Source organism: Sceloporus undulatus, unplaced genomic scaffold (genome assembly GCF_019175285.1).
Source record: "Sceloporus undulatus isolate JIND9_A2432 ecotype Alabama unplaced genomic scaffold, SceUnd_v1.1 scaffold_27, whole genome shotgun sequence".
In the NCBI taxonomy this organism is placed as follows: Eukaryota; Metazoa; Chordata; class Lepidosauria; order Squamata; family Phrynosomatidae; genus Sceloporus; species Sceloporus undulatus.
In genome coordinates this window covers 244-23,078 of record NW_024802949.1, presented here as the reverse complement: position 1 = coordinate 23,078, position 22,835 = coordinate 244, and the positions used below count along the sequence as shown (strand labels likewise).

The 22,835-nt window shown below is 39.1% G+C and overlaps 1 protein-coding gene across 1 annotated transcript in view; it reads left to right on the top strand.

Moving 5' to 3' along the window:
• The window catches only part of LOC121917629 (apoptosis-stimulating of p53 protein 2-like), a 28,143-nt gene extending 5,585 nt beyond the window's left edge, over positions 1-22,558 (top strand). Inside the window, exons 2-10 of the mRNA XM_042443734.1 lie at positions 521-668; positions 10,058-10,171; positions 11,222-11,286; positions 12,936-13,037; positions 15,186-15,360; positions 18,435-18,616; positions 18,938-19,102; positions 19,500-19,737; positions 22,398-22,558. Coding sequence (XP_042299668.1) covers positions 521-668; positions 10,058-10,171; positions 11,222-11,286; positions 12,936-13,037; positions 15,186-15,360; positions 18,435-18,616; positions 18,938-19,102; positions 19,500-19,737; positions 22,398-22,543 — 1,335 coding nt within the window. The 3' untranslated portion in view covers positions 22,544-22,558. The remainder of the gene's footprint in view (positions 1-520; positions 669-10,057; positions 10,172-11,221; positions 11,287-12,935; positions 13,038-15,185; positions 15,361-18,434; positions 18,617-18,937; positions 19,103-19,499; positions 19,738-22,397) is intronic.
• Positions 22,559-22,835: the final 277 nt, after the last annotated feature.

Here is a 22,835-nt window from a genome sequence, read left to right as displayed (position 1 = left end):
CCTTGGACATTTTCAAAGGAAAGTACGGCAGCAGAAAGTAATCTGCTGTTCACGGGTCAGCAGCTTTTGGGACATGTTTGCTTTGTTCACTTTAAAAGTGATTATCAGTATTGATTCCTTTTGGAGTATTCATTCTGTTCGTTTATAACTTTGGTAATAAATAATGTCTCTGCGCAGTTTGAGCACAGACACATCTTGTGCCAAAAGAACGATTCTATAATTGTTAACTATTGCCAGATGTTTGGATCTGTGCATTTATCCAATGTGTTTGTGTCTATGCGTAGTTTGAGATATATGCACTCTTGGTGAGAAACAAAGATTTTGACAGACAACAAAAACATTACTAATTCTGTAATGGAAGTGGTAATTCCAGATGCTGTTGAACTGCAGCTCCTAGCATTTTCACCACTGGCTGTGCTGGGTAGGGGTATGGGGAATTACAATTCAGCAACACAGATCCCACCCCTTTTCTGTGATTTAGTCACGAATGATATTAACAAAATAATCTTATGTTTTACAGATGTTTCTTACAGTGTACCTCAGCAACAATGAGCAACACTTCACAGAGGTGCCAATCACCCCAGAAACTACATGCAGAGATGTAGTGGATTTATGTAAAGAGCCTGGTGAAACTGAATGTCACCTAGCAGAAGTATGGTGTGGCTCAGGTAAGTAAAATGTGGCATTTGTGACTTGTCAAGCATCTAGAAAAGTCTCTACTTTATTATAATCTCAGGATTAATGAAAACATTTAACTAAAATAAGGGGTGGTTAACACACAGACGGCATGTGACTTCTTACTGTTATTGCCAGGCTTCCACTAACTCTCACTAACAAATGTGTGTGTATAGGATATGCACTTTTGTATGTTAAAAAACATTGATTTTATATCATAACAGCTTCAGCTGGGATGGTATGAGGTCTATGTTGAGTTTGAGGATCTCACCATTCCTTTTCTAGAAGTTACCCACCCCTGAAATTAAGCTTTGCATGAGTATGTAGAACAGTGGTTCTCAACCTGTGGGTTGCGACCCCTTTGGGGGTTGAATGATCCTTTCACAGGGGTCACCATTGGAAAACACATATTTCCGATGGTCTTAGGAACCAAGACACCGCTCCTCTGTGGTTGTCGATCACCACATGAGGAACTGTATTAAAGGGTAGCACCATTAGGAAGGTTGAGAACCACTGATCTAGAAGACTTAAACTCTGCAATTTAAATTTATGATTCATGTAAAATGAAAGCTGGCTGTTACAGTAACAGCATTCTAAAAAGCTGGGTTGAAATCTCAGCTAAATCTCTGACAACGATATTTGGCCTTGCCCCTGGATGTTTGATTGTTGATGTTTGATGTAATATTTTTAGATTGTGTATGTACCAATTTTAGTAGCCTGTAACCCCGCTTTGATCCACTGGGAGAGGCGGGGAAATATATCCTCTCTTCATTGGCTCCCCTTCCCCTTCCGCATCCGGTACAAGCTTTTGTTATTGACTTTCAAAGTCCTCCATGGATTGGCCCCTCCTTACTTATTTGACCTTCTTTCTCCTTACATTCCTACTCGCACCCTCCGCTCTTGTAGTCAAGGTCTCCTCTCACAGTGTAGGACTACCACTGCCCCCTCCCGAATTCGTCCCTTCTCGCTTGCTGCCCCTTACTCCTGGAACCTTCTTCCCACACATGCACACCTCATCACTTCTCTACCCAGTTTCAAAACTGAGTTAAAGACTATATTGTTTAGAGAAGCATTCCCAGAGGCGAGCCCCTCTTTGACCCAGGAATAATAATAATAATAATAATAATAATAATAATAATAATAATAAGATTTATTTGTATACCGCTCTTCTAAAGAAATAATCAAAGCGGTTTACAGCAATTCGCAAACAATAACATAATACAGCCTCCTTTTAACCATCCATTAAGAAGCCAAGCCTTTCTTCCAGTCCATCTGCCTTGGTCCAGGCCTCGGAGGCGGAGAAGAACTGCTGGACCTGATCCCATTCCCCACCACCACTCCCTTCTCCTTTTGTGTCGTGTCTTCTTAGATTGTAAGCCCGAGGGCAGGGAACCGTCTAACTAAAAGATTGTATGTACAGCGCCGTGTAAATTTATAGCGCTTTATAAAAAAAGGTTAATAATAATAATAATAATAATATTTATAAGTCAAAGATTTATTTACATAAGACACTAAATGTGATTCCGTCTACATCTGTAATGCAAATGTAAAACCTTCATTTGTTAGAATGTGCATTTCCCTGTTAAATGACCCTCCTGCTTTCTTTCCCACTTCAACAGTATTTGCCCATGTGCAGGATTACCATGAGTTGTTCTGTTAATTTATGCCTAAAAGTTTTCAGCTGTTTCACATGGTGTATTCCATATTTTCTATTAATGCTTATAGCATACTTCACTTCTTTAAAAGGATGGACTCTTTAACTTGCTTGTCCAAAAGTCTTGGGAAATGTAAGACTGCAATGTCACTTACCATTTTCTGAACACCATTTCTATGGATAGTAAATCTGATATCTTGAAGTGAGAGAGATTTTGGGGTTTATGAAATGTCCCTTGCAGGAATATATGCCTGGAGTTAACTTTTTGCTATTCCATAACAAAAACCAAAAATTTGTCCAGACATTAAAAAATGTCTTAAACTGCAGTGGAGAAAGTGTGGACTATAGGTGGCATGTAGTCCCTCCACCTCAATATTATGCTCCCCCTCCTCTATGACACCCCAAAACACTTTGAAATATTGAGAAAGAGAATCACTGGGAAATTGCCAAGATGTGCTAGTTTGGCCTGTGCCTTCCATTCCATCATCATCATCATTATTATTATTAACCTTTATTTATGAAGCGCTGTAAATTTACACAGCGCTGTACATACAATCTTTTTAGTTAGATGGTTCCCTGCCCTTGGGCTTACAATCTAAAAAGACATGAGACAGAAGGAGAAGAGAGTGGTGGAGGGAAAGGGTAAGAGGTCCAGCAGTTCCTCTCTACCTCCAAGGCCTGGACCAAGGCAGATGGACTGGAGGGAGGGCTTGGCTTCATAATTCACCACCTGTGAAGTAAAAGACACTGAATACCAGCCAAAATTGAAGTTGGAGGTAACACCAGGTCACTTCCACATTACCCGTGTGTGTGTGTGTGTGTGTGTGTGTGTGTGTGTGTGTGTGTGTGATGAGTCTCCTCCCCTTGTGTAGTTGCTCACACCTGTCTTAAATATTTTAATTCATTGCATTTTTGTCTGCTGTTCGTTTTCTTGTTTTACTTGTTTTTATTATGTACTGTCTTTAAAATTTACAGTTAAAAGATGATAACTTACTAAATATCTGTTTATTTCCAGCCTAAAATGATTATCCACTGGAATGTAGGTTTTTTGCATGGTTAAAATCTTGCTCCTTATCCTCTTAATTTGTTGCCATAAATTGCGATAGCCAGCATTTATTTTGCATGCTAATTTTTTAAAAATCTCCCAAGAGCCTCAAATTCTGTCTACCAGAATTACTCATGCTGGATGAACAACAATAGTTTTGAAACTGATATAGGATAAGCCTTTTTATACTAAAGCTAAGCACAGTAGATACTTTGCTAAGGAAAATCCTGTTGTATCTTTCAGCCCACGTGTCAAAAATCTTAAATGAACACCACAACTCTCCATATCTTAGATGATTCACAGATCCACTCTAACTGTAGCATTGGAGTCATGTAAATGGGTATATACTGCCTATTACTTTTTGTTTTAGGTGTACAGTTTTTCTAATGCCTTACAGACTAATATTCAGTTTGGTTCACTTTTCTTATTTAAAATCTTTAAAGCAAAGGTGGTCAGCTTCTCAAGTCTGCTTTCCTTTTCACTAAACTTCCCAAGATCTTTTCAGCTGGAAATAACCAGAATGAAAAAAAATGTATCTGAACATATTCTGAATTTAGGAATTTGCAGTAACAAAACTGAATGGACTTTACATCCCTTTCATGCAAAAGACAACATGTGGTTACCATAACTGTTCTTCATGTCTGCAGCTTGCTTTAGGTTGTAATTTTTTTTTTGTTGCTGCTAAGAACAATTGATAGTTAGAAACCGTTTTCATCCGAAGATTTGCCAGTAAATCCCAGTCTGTCTTCTGCTTAGCCATGCTTTCGACACTGCTTCTCTATCGCACTAAACAGTACTGATTGTGCATGATGGCCTGCTGTGTTGTGCTGTCATGCTGACCTAGGTCAGCTTGCCATATTGGCAGAGCATAACAGGTTGTAGCAACAGCACAGCAGTTAGCATGGCCTTATAGAATCCTAGACTTGGAAGAGGCCTCAAGGACCATCCAGTCCAACCCCCTGCCATGCAGGAACACACAATCAAAGCAATCCCCAACAGATGGCCATCCAGTCTCTGTCTAAAAACCTCCAAAGAAGGAGACTCCACCACACTCCAAGGGAGTGTTTTCCACAACGGCTCTTGCTGTCAGGAAGTTCCTGTTAACGTTGAAGTGGGATCTATTTTCCTTTAGTTTGCATCCATTGCTCCATGTCCTGTTCTCTGGAGCAGCAGAAAACAAGCTTGCTCCATCCTCAATGTGACACCCCTTCTAATATTTATACAGGGCTATCATATCATCTCTTAACCATCTCTTCTCCAGGCTAAACATACCCAGCTCCCAAAGTCATTCCTCATAAGACATGATTTCCAGACCATTGCTCAAAGCACCAATTTTCTGATACAGATACTGCTAGGAGCAGGTTTTAGATAATATGAAGTGTTAAATAAAAAGTTAAAGAAGTACGACTTTTCAGTTGTTGAATAAATCCATCCTTGTACTCTGATAGCAGTTTGTTTTATTGTAATGCTAAGTCTCATTGTTTCTTGACAACAATGGATTAGTACACACAGTGGCCATGGCAATTACTAGTGGGAAATGTAGCACAAATGCCATTGTCTTAACTTTAATTAGTTTTTACTAGAGTATTGAGTCAACCCCATCATAAATCCTCTTTCAGACTGTCCTCTTCAAAATTATAATGGTACCTTCTTCCCCTTGTGATTTAGAAGATGAGCTGTTTAGCTGTCTAGACAAATAACCATGGAAGCTGCTTTTTCTGTAACAGTGACCTACTTGCTTATACTGTAAAACTAATCTCCTTTGACAGTGACCCCAGAAAATTTCCTTCCTAGATTGTTTCAATGTGCCTGCAGATTTTTTTTTCTTAAAGAAACCTCATTTTCTCAGTGCTCTTTTATTTATAAGCCAAGAACCTCCAATACCCCCCCCCCCAAAATACTTGTAGAAGGGAGTATTTATAAATAGGCACTGAAATCAAACATTTAAACAAAAAGACTCAAATAGAGTGGGAGTTGGACTTTCCTAACATCATTATCTATTTGTACAATTCAGCTTTATTTTTTATTCAAAATATTGTTTATTGTTTATAACTATCAGTATTCCAGTATTTGCCTCAATCACTTGTGTGTCATAACCTCATTATTTTTTATTCTTGAGTCTTATAGATGATCTCATCTATAATCTGTTACATTCTGTCTCTTTACAGCAGGGATGAGGAACATGCTGACCATGGCTTCCAACTCCAAAATGCTCCAAAACACAGCAGTTTCCCTCCTAACACCCCTGATCCCGCTCCCCCCCCCGCCCCCAAATTGGCAGACAAGTGCAAATTGAAAGTAGATTTGTGGCAATTTCTAGGTCACATTTTCAGCCAAAATTGCCACCTGCTACAGGGGATGAAGGTTTCCCCCCACCACAAATGCCCACCTCTTCTTTCCTGTGAAATGTAAAGCCAGGACTTCCTAGATCATTCGAGTGCAATTGTGATAAAAATGTTAAGTTAAAAGACAGATTTGCTTTTATGCTTTTAATTCACATAGATTAAAAATCAGGTTGAAAAGCATTGACTGCTTTTAGTTTTAAATGTAGATAAGGAACTCACTATTCCTTTACACAAGAGGAAAGAATCTTTATCAGCATTTAAAGATAGAAAGCTGCCAGTCTGTCATTTGAAAGCTTTTGATGTAACTTTTTTAAAATTTAAAAATAAAGTCAGGTTTGTTGAGAGATATTACTATGAATGGTATTTGTGTGATTAAACTTGGCTCTGCTAAAATGATTAATGATTAAATATTATTAATTGAAAAAATATTTGTTTGGCTCTGAACAGTGACCAAGACTGAACAATGGTTTTCCCCCCATGTTATCCTCTTAAGTTTTCAGATGAAAAGAGGCAGAGTTCCTTTCTATGCTAATAAAGCAAAACATTTTAAAACTAAGCAATAATACTGTGCAAAATCTCAGTAAATGGACACCACAGTGTCATCCATTTAGCCACTATACTTACTAAAACATGTCTTTTGAACTTGTATTGCTAACTTGATGGCTTGTTACTATGGCCTTTGTAGTTTAATGCAAGACATTTGCTATTGTATGTGTGAATGGTTCCTGAGAGGTCAAGGAGAGGCTGTTCCACCTGCAAATATATAGGATCAGTCCTTCAAGAAGAAGGTATGATGCTTTTATTTCAGTGCCTTTGCAGAGGTTAGCAGTACTAACGGGACAAATTGGACAATTGGCAGTATCCTAGTGAGAGAGATCCTAGTGAGATAGAGATAGATGGAGATAGGGATAGGAACCTAGATCCCCATGTTCTGCCAAACCTGCTGATACACAGGATGATAGTTGTTTATGTGTTTTCTGGTGGCTGTTTACCTCTGTGGCATTTGAGGACAGATGCAATATTAGGAGAACAGAGCAGCACTTCCTAATTCTTGCAGTTGCACGACTTGGGATATAAAAGGACTGATGGGTGTCAGAGAAAAATAATGAGCATTAGAGGGAGGGAATCAGAAACAAGGCAACTAATCCAATGATGTCACTCTGTTATAAAAGAATGGGCCTTATTGACCAGACGGAGAGCAATGGGAACAGTAACCATTGATAGCCTGGAGAGACCAAAAGAGCCATATTCAATATAGATTCGTGTATGTGTGTACAAGAACTGGAGAACCTCAACTTTATTTTGATTGAACAGCTATAACTATAATAAATTAGTTTCTTCCAGTATAATAAAAAAGTTACCAGTTATGCATGAAAATCCTATTTTTATTTATTTTATTTATTTTTGTAGGCATTTCTGTATTGCTTCTCTGCTCAGGACTCCTAAAGCAATGAACAAATAAAAACCAATTAAAACAATACAAAAATAAAAACATTATGAAAACACACTAAGTTTCTATTTCAAAAAACTTTTAAAATCAGTCTAAAAACAATCATAAAATCCAGCTTTGAAGCAGTTCAAACAACAGTTTCAAACATTGAACACATGCAGAACAGCACTGTTTTGGCAGCTGTCCAAAAGCTTAAAAGAGGGGCAGTCTAACTTCCTTGGGTAGGAAGTTCCATAGTCAAAATGCTGCTACAGAGGAAGCTGTGTTACATGCATCCATGCATTGTTTAATCAAGAGGTTTGGGTTCTGTTGGAGCGTACTGGGAAAGCATAAGTACTGTAGATTGGAAGATCATGCTCTCACTTCATTCTCTAGATCGGGTGGCCCCTGCTAGCTATTCTTGGATTATATACAGCTCACATCACTGTAGTGAATACAGTCAGTAGTGAGGGGAACTGCAGTCCAAAGACATTGGTAGGGCAGCAGCTTGCTTGATAATGCAAACTGCCAGCCAAGTGATAAAAAGCAAAGCTGCATATCACCTTCTGATCAGCTCATCCTATCCTATCCTATTCTGTCTCATCTCATCTAATCACTATTTGGCATATTGTCATGGCAGTTTGGACACAAGGTGATCCTGTTTAAAGCTCAACTCCCCATGTGAACCAGAAATACTATGCTTCAGTTTGATGGGCAGCAGTGAGAAATAGAATGAGAAATGATAACACCTTCCCAAATCTGCAGCTCTGTGTCACCTCTGTTCCCCATCATCTCTGACGGTTGGCTAGCCTGGTTGCTAACAACCCCATGTGTTACAATCATAGAATCATAGAGTTGGAAGAGACCACAAGGGCCATCCAGTCCAGTCGAACCTCCTGCATAAACTTCCAATCAAAGCATCCCCGACAGATGGCCATCCAGCCTCTGTTTAAAGACCTCTAAGGAAGGAGACTCCACCACACTCCAATGGAGTGTGTTCCACTGTCGAACAGCCCTTACTGTCAAGAATGACAATATGACATCCCTTCAAATATTTAAACAGGGCTATCATATCACCTCTTAACCTTCTCTTCTCCAGGCTAAACAGACCCAGCTCCCTAAGGCGTTCCTTATAGGGAACGTTTTCCAGACCCTTCACCATTTTAGTCACCCTCCTTTGGACACGCTCCAGTTTCTCAACATCCTTTTTAAATTATGGTGCCCAGATCTGGACACAGTATTCCAGGTGAGGCCTGACCAAAGCAGAATAGAGTGGCACTATTACTTCTCTTGATCTAGACACTATACTTTTATTGATGCAGGCTAAAATTGCATTGGCCTTTTTAAGCTGCCGCATCACACTGTTGACTCATGTTCAATTTGTGGTCTACTTGGACTCCCAGATCCCTTTCACATATAGTATCATTCAGCCAGGTGTTCCCCTCCCATATCTGTGCATTTCATTTTTCCGCCCTAAGTGCAGTACCTTACATTTCTCTGTGTTGAATTTCATTTTGTTAGCTTTGGCCCAGTTTTCTAGTCTGTTCAGGTCATTTTGAATCTTGATCCTGTCCTCTGGGGTATTAGCTGCTACTCCTAATTTGGTGTCATCTGCAAATTTGATAAGTATGCCCCCAATTTTGTCCCGATTTCAACTGGAGCGTGTCGAAAGGAGGGCGACTAAAATGGTGAAGAGTCTGGAAACCATGCCCTATCTGTGCATTTCATTTTTCCACCCTAAGTGCAGTACTGTATCTTACATTTCTCTGTATTAAATTTCATTTTGTTCCTGAGGAACTGTAATACATAACATCTGGATGGTGCCATCTTAGGGAAGGCTGATTTGCAGGTTTCTTGTTGACAACATTGTGTTGTAGTTCATACTCAAATATAGTGTTATACCAATCATATTCTAAATTCTCTGAATGAAATGCTGTGGAGGCACCAAATGATACTGATTACTCTAGCTGCCAGCATGCTTTAGATTTGAATTCAAAATATTTTTTAATATTTAAAATCTTAAGTGATTTGGGGCCTTGATATGTTCCTTATTTTAATTAGATTGTACACTTTGGTAAGTGTATTCTAATGTTCTATTTTTGCACAATGGCATGTACAACAGTGGTCTTATATAAAATAATAGTACTAGTGTAATACTTGAAGGAGTGCCTCTATACAGTACTCCTGCCCAAGAATTAAGGTACTCTGGAGGAGCAGGTCTCTGTGCCCACCCAATGACTACAGTATAATTGGAAAGATGTGGAAGAGGGACTTCTCATTTGTAGCATCCTGTTTATGGAATGCCCCCTGTGGTGACTACACTGGTATCATTTCATGGCTGTTCTTAAAAACACTTTGAGCTTATCTGGTTTATTCTAAAATGTCTAGTTTTAAACTGTTTAAACCTGTTTTGTTAAATTGTTTCCTGTGCTTTTAGTTTGTTTTTATTGTATAATAGGGCAAGATATAAATATGTTTAAAATAAATGCCATACTTCAGTATTTCCTGTGTTATTGGCTTGGTATAGTTATACATCTCAGTACAGTATTTCTTATTTCATTGGCTTGGTATAGTTTTGACAGTCATCCAGTTTTCACAGATGTTAGTTTATCTGCTGTTGAGGATTCTTCCCCATCCCCTTCTTCCTTCTATCGCTTTAAAGATTACTTTTCTGTGGTTTTGCAGTTGACATATTTGTGGTATATTTAGAATGTGTGCAAGTTGAATACTGCAACATTTGAATAGAAGATTGTTATGGACACATTTCAAATACATCTTTGGTAAACCATGCAGAGGAGCCCTTGGTAACTGATTGTATGCCATTGAGATGTGGAATTAAGTTTTGTTTATTAGTATAGTATAGGAAGCACATGGAATAAAATATATCAAACTGCCTTTGCATTTTTCAGAGCGCCCAGTACCTGATAATGAGCGCATGTTAGATCTTCTGCAGCGTTATGGAGCTCAAAGAAGTGAGGTTCGGTTCTTTCTACGTCATGAACGATCCCCTAGTAGGGAAACCGGTATGTGATAACTTAACCTAATGAATGTGTGTGCAAACCCACCACAACAGCTGTACAGTAGGAAATGTTACACTTGTTCTTCTTTCAGCCTGTTTTACCCTAGCATTGGGCACCCTGCTTTGATGGATAACAGAAGATACTTTATCTTTGTGTGGGATGTAGTATAGAGTAAAGCACATAGGATTGTGTGATGTGGTCTCATTCTTTAGCTCTCTGAAATATGTCAGTAATGAAACACTAATTTCTGGAGGACTTCAGTCTCTGGCCTGCTGAATGTTCTATACTGTACTTATGTCCTGCTTATTTCTTGAGACTTTTCATTCTGTTGAGGCATTCTAAAATAAACACACAGGGAGAGGGAGAGTGCTAGCCTTGGCCATTGCCCTCATGAAGACCTACCATATAGTTGCCATATGTAGAGGAGTCTCTCCTCTTTATTAAGTCACTTAAACACAAATGGAGAAAACAAATGAAGGAGACAAAGCTAATGTGCTCAGCTCTTTAACAGCTGAATAGGACTAGTGTTTTCAGAACACATAATTCCTCCTGCTTAATTTTTATTAAAACTGTCCAGTTTGCATATCATTCTTATACTGATAAGTCAAGAAACCCTTTCTACTGCTGCTTTGTTTGACATGGATGTATATTTGAATTCTTGTCATACATCCAAAATGGCTTAGTAGTAAAGCAACATGTCCCTTTATTTCTGCTATAAAAGCTGAGTTCATGAAAAACTCTTGGCTTATTGCTGCAGCTTGTCAACTTTAATTTTTATGGAAATTTTTTGTTTTTGTTTTTCTTGTATTGTCCCTGCATGTCAGGCAAGGTGAGTGCATTTATTGCACAGGCAGCATTTTAGCAGATACATTGAAGAGCTGCTTACATTGACTTCCTTATGTTTGTTGATGACTTGTGCTAGTCTGAAACTGCATACTTTCTCGATTCCTCTCTTTCTTCCATCATTTCAGAAGGAAAGTTTTACTGAAAGGGATCCCTAAAATGTTTTTACTTCTTGTCTTTTCCTTTTGTTTCCTTTATACATAAACAAAGGAAGTGGAACCAGTGTGAAGAGAAATGGTGTAAAAATTGCTGGTGAACGAAGGACAGAGAATGGAGTAAGTATTTAGGTTTGCATCTCTTAAATGTGAACATGAAAATAACTTATTTAACATTACAAACCTACATTATGTTGACTCTTTCAATAACAGAAGACAGTGGCTACAGACATTTGTTACTTTTCTGTGCTTTTTTAAAAGCCTGTAAACCTATGTCAGTCTTTTTAAAAAAGCCTGTATGCCTATGTCAGCCAGTGTGGTGTAGTGATTTGAGCATTGGACTAGGACTCTGGAGGCCAGGATTGAAATCCCAGTTTGGCCATGTAAACCCACTGGGTAAGCTTGGGCAAATCACATTATCTCAGCCTCAGAGGATGTCAGTGGCAAACTTCCTCTGAAGAAACCTGTCAAGAAAACCCCATAATAGGGTTGCCATAAGGCAGAAACTACTTGAAGGCACACAACAACAGCAAAACAACAACAGCAACAAACCTAAGTCAAGATAGAGAATGTTGAGAAACCAGAGCATGTCCAAAGGAGGGTAACTAAAATGGTAAAGGGTCTGGAAACCATACCCTATGAGGAACGAATTAGGGAGCTGGGTATGTTTAGCCTGGAGAAGAGAAGGTTAAGAAGTGATATGATAGCCCTGTTTAAATATTTGAAGGGATGTCATATTGAGGAGAGAGCTAGCTTGTTTTCTACTGCTCCAGAGAACAGGACTCAGAACAATGGATGCAAGCTCCAGGAAGATTCCACCTCAACATTAGGAGGAACCTCCTGACAGTAAAGGCTATACAACAGTGGAACACACTCCCTTGGAATGTAGTGGAGTTTCCTTCCTTGGAGGTCTCTAAACAGAGGCTGGATGGCCATCTGTTGGGGATGCTTTGACTGAGCGTTCCTGCATGGCAGGGGGTTGGACTTATAGTCTCTTCCAACTCTATGATTCTGTGATTCCAGAGTCTGGATTGAGGAATGCCAAAGTTTATGTAGAAGGCGGCAGAAACAAAATAACATCTTGCCAGTTAGAAATCGGAGATCAGGCTCTTCTAAAGGGAAAGTATACTCTACTACTGTATTCAAGAGAAGTCCCAACAAAATAATATTTTGTAATGTCAGAGGCTTCATGCTGTAAAGCTCCCCCCAAAGTTGACACAACAGTACACTGCTTGAGTAACTTGTGTCATAACATGAAATGTGGGGCTTCTTTAGATTTTGAGGTTCTTTTTAAAAGACACAGTAGCACAGCAATTGAGACACATCTTAAAAGAAGCAGCTTAAAAGTATGGCATCTTTAAACTTTTGCATATAGGTGTGTGTGGTATCATTGTTAAATCACTATTTAAACCTTCTCATAGTGTGCTGCTCATAGTTACTGTGTGGAACATCTGCATTTTGTTTAAGATATTCAGTAGATCATTATGTAGTGCAATGATAGATGAAAGATACTAGTTTGAACTCTGCAGTAGACTCAGGTGACATCTAGATGTATTTTGGTTGCTGATTTCACCCAGACTCCATAAGAATAAAAGGATGTCACTAATTTAACCATCTTCATTGTTATAAATCTAGAGAAGAACTTGTTCTCTTTTTACCTTTCCCTGAACAGTATACTAAGCAGTCCTTTACTTCTGAAGGCAGGGGGCAGATTTCTTGTAGGGGCATCAAATAAATACAGTGTTTATGTATAACTTTTATTACTGAAGGTCAGTGCTCCTCGGATGGATATGACTCTGGCCGAACTGCAGGAAATGGCATCACGACAACAGCATCAAATAGAGGCACAACAGCAAATGTTGGCTAACAAGGTTTGTTGAACTCAAAAGACATAGTTGTGTTAGTTTGGGAAAAGTATGCAAAAGGATGTTGTAGAGCCTTAGGCGGGTTACAAACCGCCAAAAAATACGTATTGAATACGTATTAGGGTTAGGAAGGGGCGGTGCTTCCGCACCCCCCTAACCCTAATACGTAGTCAATACGTAAAAGATGGCGGCGCCCTTTCTACATGGGCGCCGCCATCTTTGCGTATTGGACGCACAGCGTCCAGACGCGTCGCGGCGCCTATGACGTCGCGAGTCCGCGCCAGGCGCCTCGCGACGTCATAGACGCGCCGCAAGAAGAAGCTCCGAAATGGAGCTTCTTTTTTGCTCCGCGCGGGAGCCGCGCGGTTTGGCTGCTGCGGCTCCCGCGCGGAGCAAATGGCGGCGGCGGGGGAGCGCCGCAAAGCGGCGGTTTGTACCCCGCCTCTGAGACTGAAAAGGAAAAAAGTTGGTAGCATGAGCTTTCATAGACTTGAGCCCTTCATACATCTGAGGAAGCAGACTCAAGTCTATGAAATCCATGAGCTTTCATGAAAGAATGAACTCAAAAAGCAGCTTTTTGAAACTGCATTTTTATAAAAGTGCTTTGGAATCCTTGGGGTTTTTCCCAGCAGTCTGTTTGGGTAGACAGGCTGGTATATATAGTGCACCAAGAGCTGTGCCTTGATTTGGCCATGGCCACTAGTTGAGTACACTACATAGGTGTCATTTGGATTTAGGCACCTTCAATGAGGAAATTGAAATAGTAAAAAGAATTTCTGTATCTTGAATAAATAATCAGCAAGAAGACTGCAGTCAAGAAATTAGAAGAAGATTAGGAATTTAAAGGGCTGATATGAAGGAACTAGAAAAGGTCCTAAAGAGTAAAGATATATAACTTAGTACTAACGTTAGATTCGTCCAAGCCATTGTATTCCCTATCATCATGTAAAGTTGCAAAAAGTGGATAGTAAAAAGAGCAGATAAGAAGAAGAGCAATTCATTTTGAGATACAGTTCTGAAGAAGAGTGCTGAGGATACCATGGACAGCCAAAAAGACAAACAAATGGGTCCTTGAACAAATCATGGCTGAAATCTCCCTGGAAGCTAAGATGATCAAACTGAGGATATCGTACTTTGGCCATGTCTTCAGAAGGCATGATGCATTAGAAAAGACAATGATGATAGGAAAGGTGGAGGGAAGTAGAAAGAGAGGTGGGCCACATGCTGAATAGGTAGACTCAATGGATATGGATGTACAGGACCTGAGCAGAGCAGTGGAGGACTGGGTTTTTGGGAGATGTCTTATCCACAGGGTCACCATGGGTTAGGGATGACTCGAAGGCAGTTAAAAACAACAAAAGTGTCAAATGTATCTGTTGGCTTCCTTTAAACATGTCATATATACTGCAGTGGCTTTCAAACTTTATTCTTGAGAATCTTATGGTCCTTGAAAGCTTATTAGGGCCTCCTCAAGTGGGACTATCAGTAATGGAAAATAAGTGTCCTTGGAGGTTAGTGTGCCCACTGAAGTTGAGAGCCAAAGTGAAAATGAACCTCTGAGATGCATGATCAAATCTTGAGCTCGTTTAAAAAGAAATTGTATAAAGTACACTGGTGCCTCGGGATACGAAATGATCGGGTTACGAAATTTCCGGGATACGAAAAAGTTGGATTGGCAAAAACTGTTTCGGGTTACGAAATATTTTTCGGGTTACGAAATTCATTTCGGCGCGAAATTCAAATGCTGCAAAGTGCAGCTATAGGCTTTCCAGTGCTAACGGAAAGCCTTTTCGGGTTACGAAATTTTCGGGTTAAGAAAGGAATGGCGGAACGAATTAATTTCGTAACCCGAGGTAGCAGTGTATGTGAGTGTGAATGTCATACAGGCATGCATGTACACCCAACCCTTTCCTTGCTTTTTGTGGAGACAGTGGGAGATACAGGAACCCCAAGACATTTAGTTTAGTTTTGTCTGGGTGTCTTCTGTATAGCAATTTTTGTTTATTTAATATTTGCAGTACTCAGTGCTCTGTAGTGTAAAACACAACATGCACTAAGTTTTGTCTTTGTTCTTGAAATCCTGTGTTATCAATATATGTTATTGAATCTCTTCAGATCTGAAAGTGGCATGATGCTTGTTCTGTTCACCTATAGGAGCAGCGGTTAAAATTTCTAAAACAGCAGGATCAACGGCAGCAACAACAAGCTGCAGAGCAGGAAAAGCTAAAAAGATTAAAAGAAATTGCAGAGAATCAGGAAGCCAAACTGAAGAAAGTGAGAGCATTGAAAGGCCATGTAGAGCAAAAACGGCTCAGTAATGGAAAACTAGGTAAGCTGTTGGTGAGATGCGTTTGGGTGACTGATACATAATATTTCTTTTATGTTAGTGTTCTAGGTGCTCCTGTTTACAATAATCAGCCAAAGAACTATTTAGAATAGTTATTTATTGTTTGTGCTGAGATATGTTTTGGTGTGTGCATATTTGTACTTAACCTCTTAACCTGGAAGGTTTTTGTTTGATTCTAATATCCTCTATTACATTCTAATTCATGCCTGGAGCCCTGTATCAAATAGATGAGATACAATAGTTGCTGTTGAGTGTCTGTTTGTGACCTATTAGTAACATATAAAAATAGTCTCAATGGGATTTAAAAATACTCTTAATACTGGAATACTGATGTTGTTGTTGTTGTTTCCATTTCTGATTCAGACTAGTGGTGACAGAAGAGAAGTACTGTAACAAGAAAATCCTGAATATGACTTAGCCTTTATTTTTACCTTGGTTGAAAAAATATTAAGCCCTTAGCAGGCTGTTGAAACTAATTACATTTTAACAAGTAATAATTTTGGTTTAGAATCCCTGCCTGTTGATTTGGATTAGATTATTTCGCTTTAGCAATATTTGTCTAAATATTTAAACTATTTGTGACCTATGCTATAAAGCAGTAGATGATTGACAACATCTTACGTTGAATGTTAGGGCATAGCATCCTGGCACAGCTGTCAAAGGATGCCAGGTTTTCCTTTTCTTCAGATTTTGCAAACCTGACAGTGGAACTACAAATCATAATGCACTTATTCATAGTTGACACTCATGAAAAATCTCTCATGTGCTCTCATGAAAAATAATACTGTATGTACTCGTGTATAAGTCAACTTCATGTATAAATCGAAGGCAGGTTTTAGAGGCAAAATCATGAATTTTGATATGACCCATGGATATGTTGAGGGGCATGTAACAAAGGATGTAAATGGAGCGGGGGGGGGGAACTACTTCACCCCCTCCTTCTCCCTCTCTGGACCTCTCCCAAGGGTCACAGTCTGGGCATGGAAAATGTGGACACAAACCTCCAATTTCTCTCCCTTCCCCACAACCTTCCCCAAGGCTGATGGCTTACAGAAAAAGGAGACACAGACCTCTGATTTCCCTCCCTTCCCCACAATGTTTCCCAGGGCTGATGGCTTGCAAAAAAACAAACAAAAAAAGCAGGGGGGGGCACAGACCTCTGATTTCCTTACTCTCTCCAAGGCTGATGGCTTGCAAAAAGGGGGACAGAGACCTCTGATTCCCCTCCTCTCCCTAAGGCTGCTGGCTTGCAAAAAGGAGGAGAGACCTCTGATTTCCCTCTCTTCCCCACAACTTTCCCCAAGGCTGATGGCTTGCAAAAGGGGGACAGAGACACCCGATTTTCCTCCTCTCTCTCTTCCCTCCCATCTCCACAGCTCACAGAGAAGTATTACCATATTGACCCATATATACGTCTACCTAGGATTTTGGAGCCCATTCGGGCTTACATTTTTCGACGTATAGATAGAATGTATATGGTAAATTTCCTCTGATCATTTTTTACAATTTACTATCCACAAGGAACCCTACTACTGTGGTACAAAGCTGTATTGTTTTCCTAAACAGACTGACATGATTATTTCTCCAAAAATTAAAATTTTTAATGTTAGTTGTTCTGATCTTCCCAATAAGAGAGTGCATGTAGAAGTGAAAAGATAACCTTTTGCTGGATTACAGGATCACATTTACAGTTATTAAAGCTTTTAGTTTCATGTAATTTTTTTTTCACTGAAAAGCTGAGAGCAAAAATAATATACTCAAGTTAATGGCCCCATGGCCAGATTATTAGAAATGACAGTGAGATCAGATGCATCTGGCGCTGAAAGAAGGTGTGAATTTGAATTTGTTGTAGCCTAGGGTGAGGTCCATGGTCCTCCTCCCTGGTTCTGCTGCACTATTCCTGTAGAGCAACTACATCAGATGTAGCCAGTATGGTGGAGGCCTTCCTGGTGAGTTGAACGGTAGTCTCAACCACCATGGCCAGTAGTCACATTAACTGGGGATCATGGGGATTATAGTCCAGCACATCAAGTTGGGAGAGTCAGAACTAGACTTTTTTTTTAAAAGCCATCTGTTTGGTTTCAGTGGGTGCTTTTAAAAAGCCAAGTTGGTATTTTTGGGAGAGGAGAGAAAAAAGTGATGTGGTGGAGAGAAAAAAGTGAGGATTGAAAGGAAGGAGAAAAAATGGATAGGAAGATGAGAATGACTGTGTCTGTGAGGGTGTGAGATGAGGGAGAGGCATGGGTCTTGCCAGCTGCTCATGTGTGCTCCAGATCACTGCTGACATTCAGATCTTTTCATAGGCTTTTCTGCAAGTTAATAATGGTTCTCATGCTGAAAAAAAATGTTCCCCCCACACTTAGTTTTCTAGAAATAATGTTTTAGAACAAGGAAGTATCTTTGCATGCTGTAATTTCTCTATTTTATTTTCTCTCTTTTCTGTATTATTTTATACAAGGCTTCATTCTTTAAACCTTAAATTTATAATATGCAGTTGCCCCTTTGTTTTTGTGGACTTGGAATCCACGTCCTTCACCAATCTGTGGGCAGCAAACAGAGGGGGACAAAATGGGATGCGTGCCCGTGGGTGCCAGCAGGCACACACAACCATTCAAGTCAGTGGGGCTTGAATATTGTTGATTTTTTGTTTTTGCGGGGGGCAGGGCGGAATGGATGCCCCGCAAAAACCGAGGGATGACTGTATATACTTTTGCCTTTCATCTCCCTCCATTTCTCATTTAATCCCATGAGAACTAAGTATTTTCCTTAAAAGATCACAGTATGTATAGCTACATTTATCTTATGTAGCCTTGTTGTAATGTTTAGTTCAGAACAATACCGTTCAGAAAAGCTTTCTTGTGATAAAGCCCCTTTTAAATATTTGAAGTTGATAAATTTGTAAATATTTCTGTTAAAGTTGAAGATTAGGGTAGCTTTCTTTTGGCTCTGTGTTGGAGAGCTGGAGGGTGTTCCTGTCCCCTAAACAGCTGCCTTGGAAGCAGCCAACATTTGGTCATTTCTCAGCTAGAGCTATTGTATTCTGTCTTCCTCTGCAGTGGAGGAGATTGAGCAGATGAACAGTTTGTTCCAGCAAAAACAACGAGAACTGGTACTGGCTGTGTCAAAGGTAGAAGAACTTACTAGGCAATTGGAGATGCTCAAGAATGGCCGGATTGATGGTTACCATGACAACCAGTCGGCTGTAGCTGAACTTGACCGCTTGTACAAGGAGCTTCAGGTAACTGCAGATGTAATGGTCACACATTACTTTGCAAAGGAATGTGCTCTGGCTCTTTGTCTGTTCTGACAAGAGTGCCAAAATTGTTGAAGTTTAACATCTTCTGTGTTATGTAGATTTTTAAAATACTACTTGGCATTCTGTAAAATACATAATACATTCTACATTCTGTAAAATACATAAATGAAGCTATCTCTCCAAAAGTTGGAGATTGTCCAATGTTTTTAGAACCCCCATAACTTTTTTTTTATTTTCCTCATGGCACCTACTTTGAAAGTTATTTGTGCTGAATTCTTGATTTCCTGTCCTGAATGCATTCAGCTGAGGAACAAACTGAACCAGGAGCAGAATGCCAAGCTGCAGCAACAGAGGGACTGCTTAAACAAACGCAACTCAGAGGTGGCAGTTATGGATAAGCGTGTTAATGAGTTGAGGGAACGGCTGTGGAAGAAAAAGGCTGCGCTGCAGCAAAAAGAAAATGTACCGGTGAGTGCCAAATAATAATAATTATCATCATCATCATCACAAACCAAAACAAAATTACTGTCCACTTCTATCACCAGAACATATTTTATGTATTTTACATGCTGAGTGTGGATGAGAAGTTGTTGAGGGGCTATGTGTCTGCTGCATCCTATCTATTCCCTTGTAGTATTTCCCTTGTAGTATGAAAATCACTTTAAATAATACATCACTATTAACCTATTTCTTCTTTTATATGGGGAAGAGTGCTTTTTCCCCCTTTGGTGCTTTCTTTGTAAGAAAGGATGCCGGAAGGCTGTCAAAATACCTTTCTTATATAAAAGCGCTACTGTGTTTCTCTCTGCTTCTCCAGTAGCTGAGTTGTAATATTTAGTTCTTAATCTTTACGTATCTTGTTTAGGTGACCTCTGATGGGAATCAGTCACAGCCAGTGGTATCTACTCCAAGCCGAGTGGCAGCAGTTGGTCCTTACATCCAGTCTTCCACCATGCCACGAATTGCCCCAAGGAATGAACTTTTAGTGAAGCCAGCTTTTCCAGATGGGACTGCATCCTTACAAGTCTCTGATGGTCCTTTGAAAACCCAGACTCTACCAAACATGAGAGCTGGGATTCTTACGCAAATGAAAGCTTCTGGTGGTAATTATTATTTTTCCTTTATTTGTAATTCATAGTTAATTGTCATATCCTCTTGTCATGTGATCCTGTTAATCAATTAAACAGGTATGATGCTAGATGCAAGAATTAAGTTACTCTATTTCATTTGTTCCACAGTGATATATTTTTTTCTCTGATTCTATAGTTGTTGTTGTTCCACACTAGGTGTAGTGTTCCATTTTTGGATAGTTGTTTGTTTCATCCTATATGATGAATTAAATAGTAAATCACATAAGGATGTAGATACAAAACATGAATACTTATTTTTGCGATTCAGAATCTGCATTCTGTATCCCATGTTACGTTGGCAGCAGTGTGCAAATAAAATCCTGAAGATAAGGATGTTAGTACTAACAAATGATGTGTTAGGAAATAATAAGAGTTGGTCATCCAAAAATGAGTCACTAATGACACTGTAATATTTCATTCTATTATTCAGGGATGCTAATTTTCTTTTCAGTGAGCAATAATGTTTATGGACTTCATTCTTGATATTAAAAAGCTCTTTGAACAGAAGGATGTTGTGAGGTGGGATATATAGGGAGAAATCTCATTTTTGTGACTTGCTTACATAGACAGTAGAAAAATACTTGTGTTTCAATATTTGTAACTGTAGAGAAATGTTTTTGATCAGACTATGTTGTTAAATGCTTTCTGTGTGTGTTATGTACCTTCAAGTCGTTTCTGACTTATTGTGACCTTAAAGCAAAACGGGATTTTCTTGGCAAGTTTCTTCAGAGAGGGGTTGCCATTGCATCCTCTGAGGCTGTGAGAGTATGACTTGACCAGGGTCACCCAGTGGGTTTCCATAGCCGAGTAGGGATTTGAACCCTGCTCTCCAGAGTCATAGTTCAACTTATACTGGTTTTAATATAAAGTTACCGATTTTACTTCCTGTAGCCTAGGATATACTGATGCTAAATTGAGTGTTTTCTTCTTCTTTGTTCTGCTGTATCCAGTACTCCGGTTGCTCAAGCAATGCTAAGGGTTCCCCGAAAGCTGTTTATGATTTATTTGTGAAATTTATAAAAGATTTGGGCTTAGGGAAGATTTGTTCACTTCTCTGCTCATATATAAATTTAGGTGAATAAGTTCACATCTTTCCCACATTTCCTGTCTGCAAGAAAAAGAAACAGTGCCTTCCCACTTATATGAATGAATATTGTATAAAGAGATAATGATGCTAAAGAAAAGTACAGAGAGCCAGTCCTGTAGTTAGGCTGTCAAACTGGGACTTGGATCTTGAGTAGTCCCATTTCTCACCCTGAACTACCTCACAGGTTTATTGTGAGAATAAAACGAGGACAGCTGCATTTGCCCCTGTGAGCTCATTGGAAGAAAGGTGAGATAGAAATGTAATTAGTAAATACATAAATGAAGCTATCTCTCCAAAAGTTAAGAGATTGTATTAATGAAAATGCATGATTTGTCAAGAGTTTTCCATAATCGTCAATTAGCAATACATTTTTTGTTACGAACTTGCACCAGTTTTTAAAGCAAACACTTTCAATTCCATTGTATATGAACACATTGTATACGAACGTAAACCAAATATTTGTGGGAAGCATCCCTAAAAATATGTACTTGCCATTTGATCCCAATGTCATGTGCATCTACTGTTAGGAGAAGAAATTATGGTTGAAAATACTGCATAAATAATCCAGCTTGAGACCAGTTTAACTGTCCTGGGTCAATACTAGGGAATTCTGGGAACTATAGTTTTGTGAGATATTTAGTCTTCTCTGTCAGAGAGCTCTGGTGCCACAACAAACTACAGTTCCCAGGATTCCCTAGCACTGAGTCAGCGCAGTTAAAATGATCTCAAACTGGGTTATTTCTGACGTGTGTCTTGAACCTTTGTGTCACTTTTCACCCATTTGTTGGTGTACTAGAAATATGCAAGATGTGGCTTCTCTTTATGCAAGATCATGTTTGACTGGCAATCCTTTCACTATTAGAACTTCATTACATATGTTGAAGAAAGAGGTTACTTCACTGATTTGTAATGAAAAACAAATTTGTTATTTATATATGCATTGGACATAAATTTGATGTTTCTGTTTTTGGGTAGGATTAATTTTATTATGGTTCCCTCTCTTGACATGTTGTTTATAATAATAAAAGTTAGAAAGTTACTGTTGAGAGATTATTGAAACATTATTTATTTTATTTATTTATATCCCGCTCTTTTCCCAGGACTGGGACTCAGAGCGGCTTCACAGCATTAAAAAACAAACAAACAAACAAAAAGTGCAATTAAAAACATTTTATAAATAAATAAATAAATGACATACATTAAAAAACATTAACCCAAATATTGCTACAGTAATAGCCAAAATTAACAAATACATAAAACATAATAAATGCAAGTTAATATCACACTGCCAAGAAGAGACTTAAGTAATTCTGTTGTATAAATAGTAAACATTATAATGCCAAACAAATTCCACACTTCTTATGCTTGAAGTAGAGGAGAATACCTAAACTCTAGGCTAAATACAGAATACAGGAAAATATAAAAACTAGGTGCTGTTTTATTGAAATAAAGACACCATATATTTTGGAGGGGATCATATTGAAAAGCTTGTCAAAAAAAGCTTGTCATATTTTCCTTGCCTCTTTTTTCTCTGCCTTTACCTCAGGTACTACAGCTGTTGGTTCAAAACCTACCCTCACCATCAGTGATTGGAATAATTCAAATGCTGATAACTTTATGAATCAGGGACTAACTTCTTCAGTGACAAAAGCCAGTGGTAACAGTGAAGGGCAAAGTAAGTTTCTTTGGTAGTATAGTAGTTTATTTTGTTGATGGTTTGTTAAGATGGGTGGGGGAGAAGAAAAATGCTTTTCCATCTTTCCAAAATGAGAACTTCTGTGCTTATTTTCCATGGTGTGTTTTGTTTACAAAAAAGTCTAATTAAGGCACGTTACAGACCGCCCAGAAGGGGCGGTCTGCTGCCGCCGCCATTTGCAGCGTGGAGGAGCCCCAGCGTCCAAACCGTGAGGCTCCTCTGCGCTGCAAATAAGAAGCGCCAAAATGGCGCTTCTCTTTGCGGCGCAGATATGATGCCGCGAGGCAC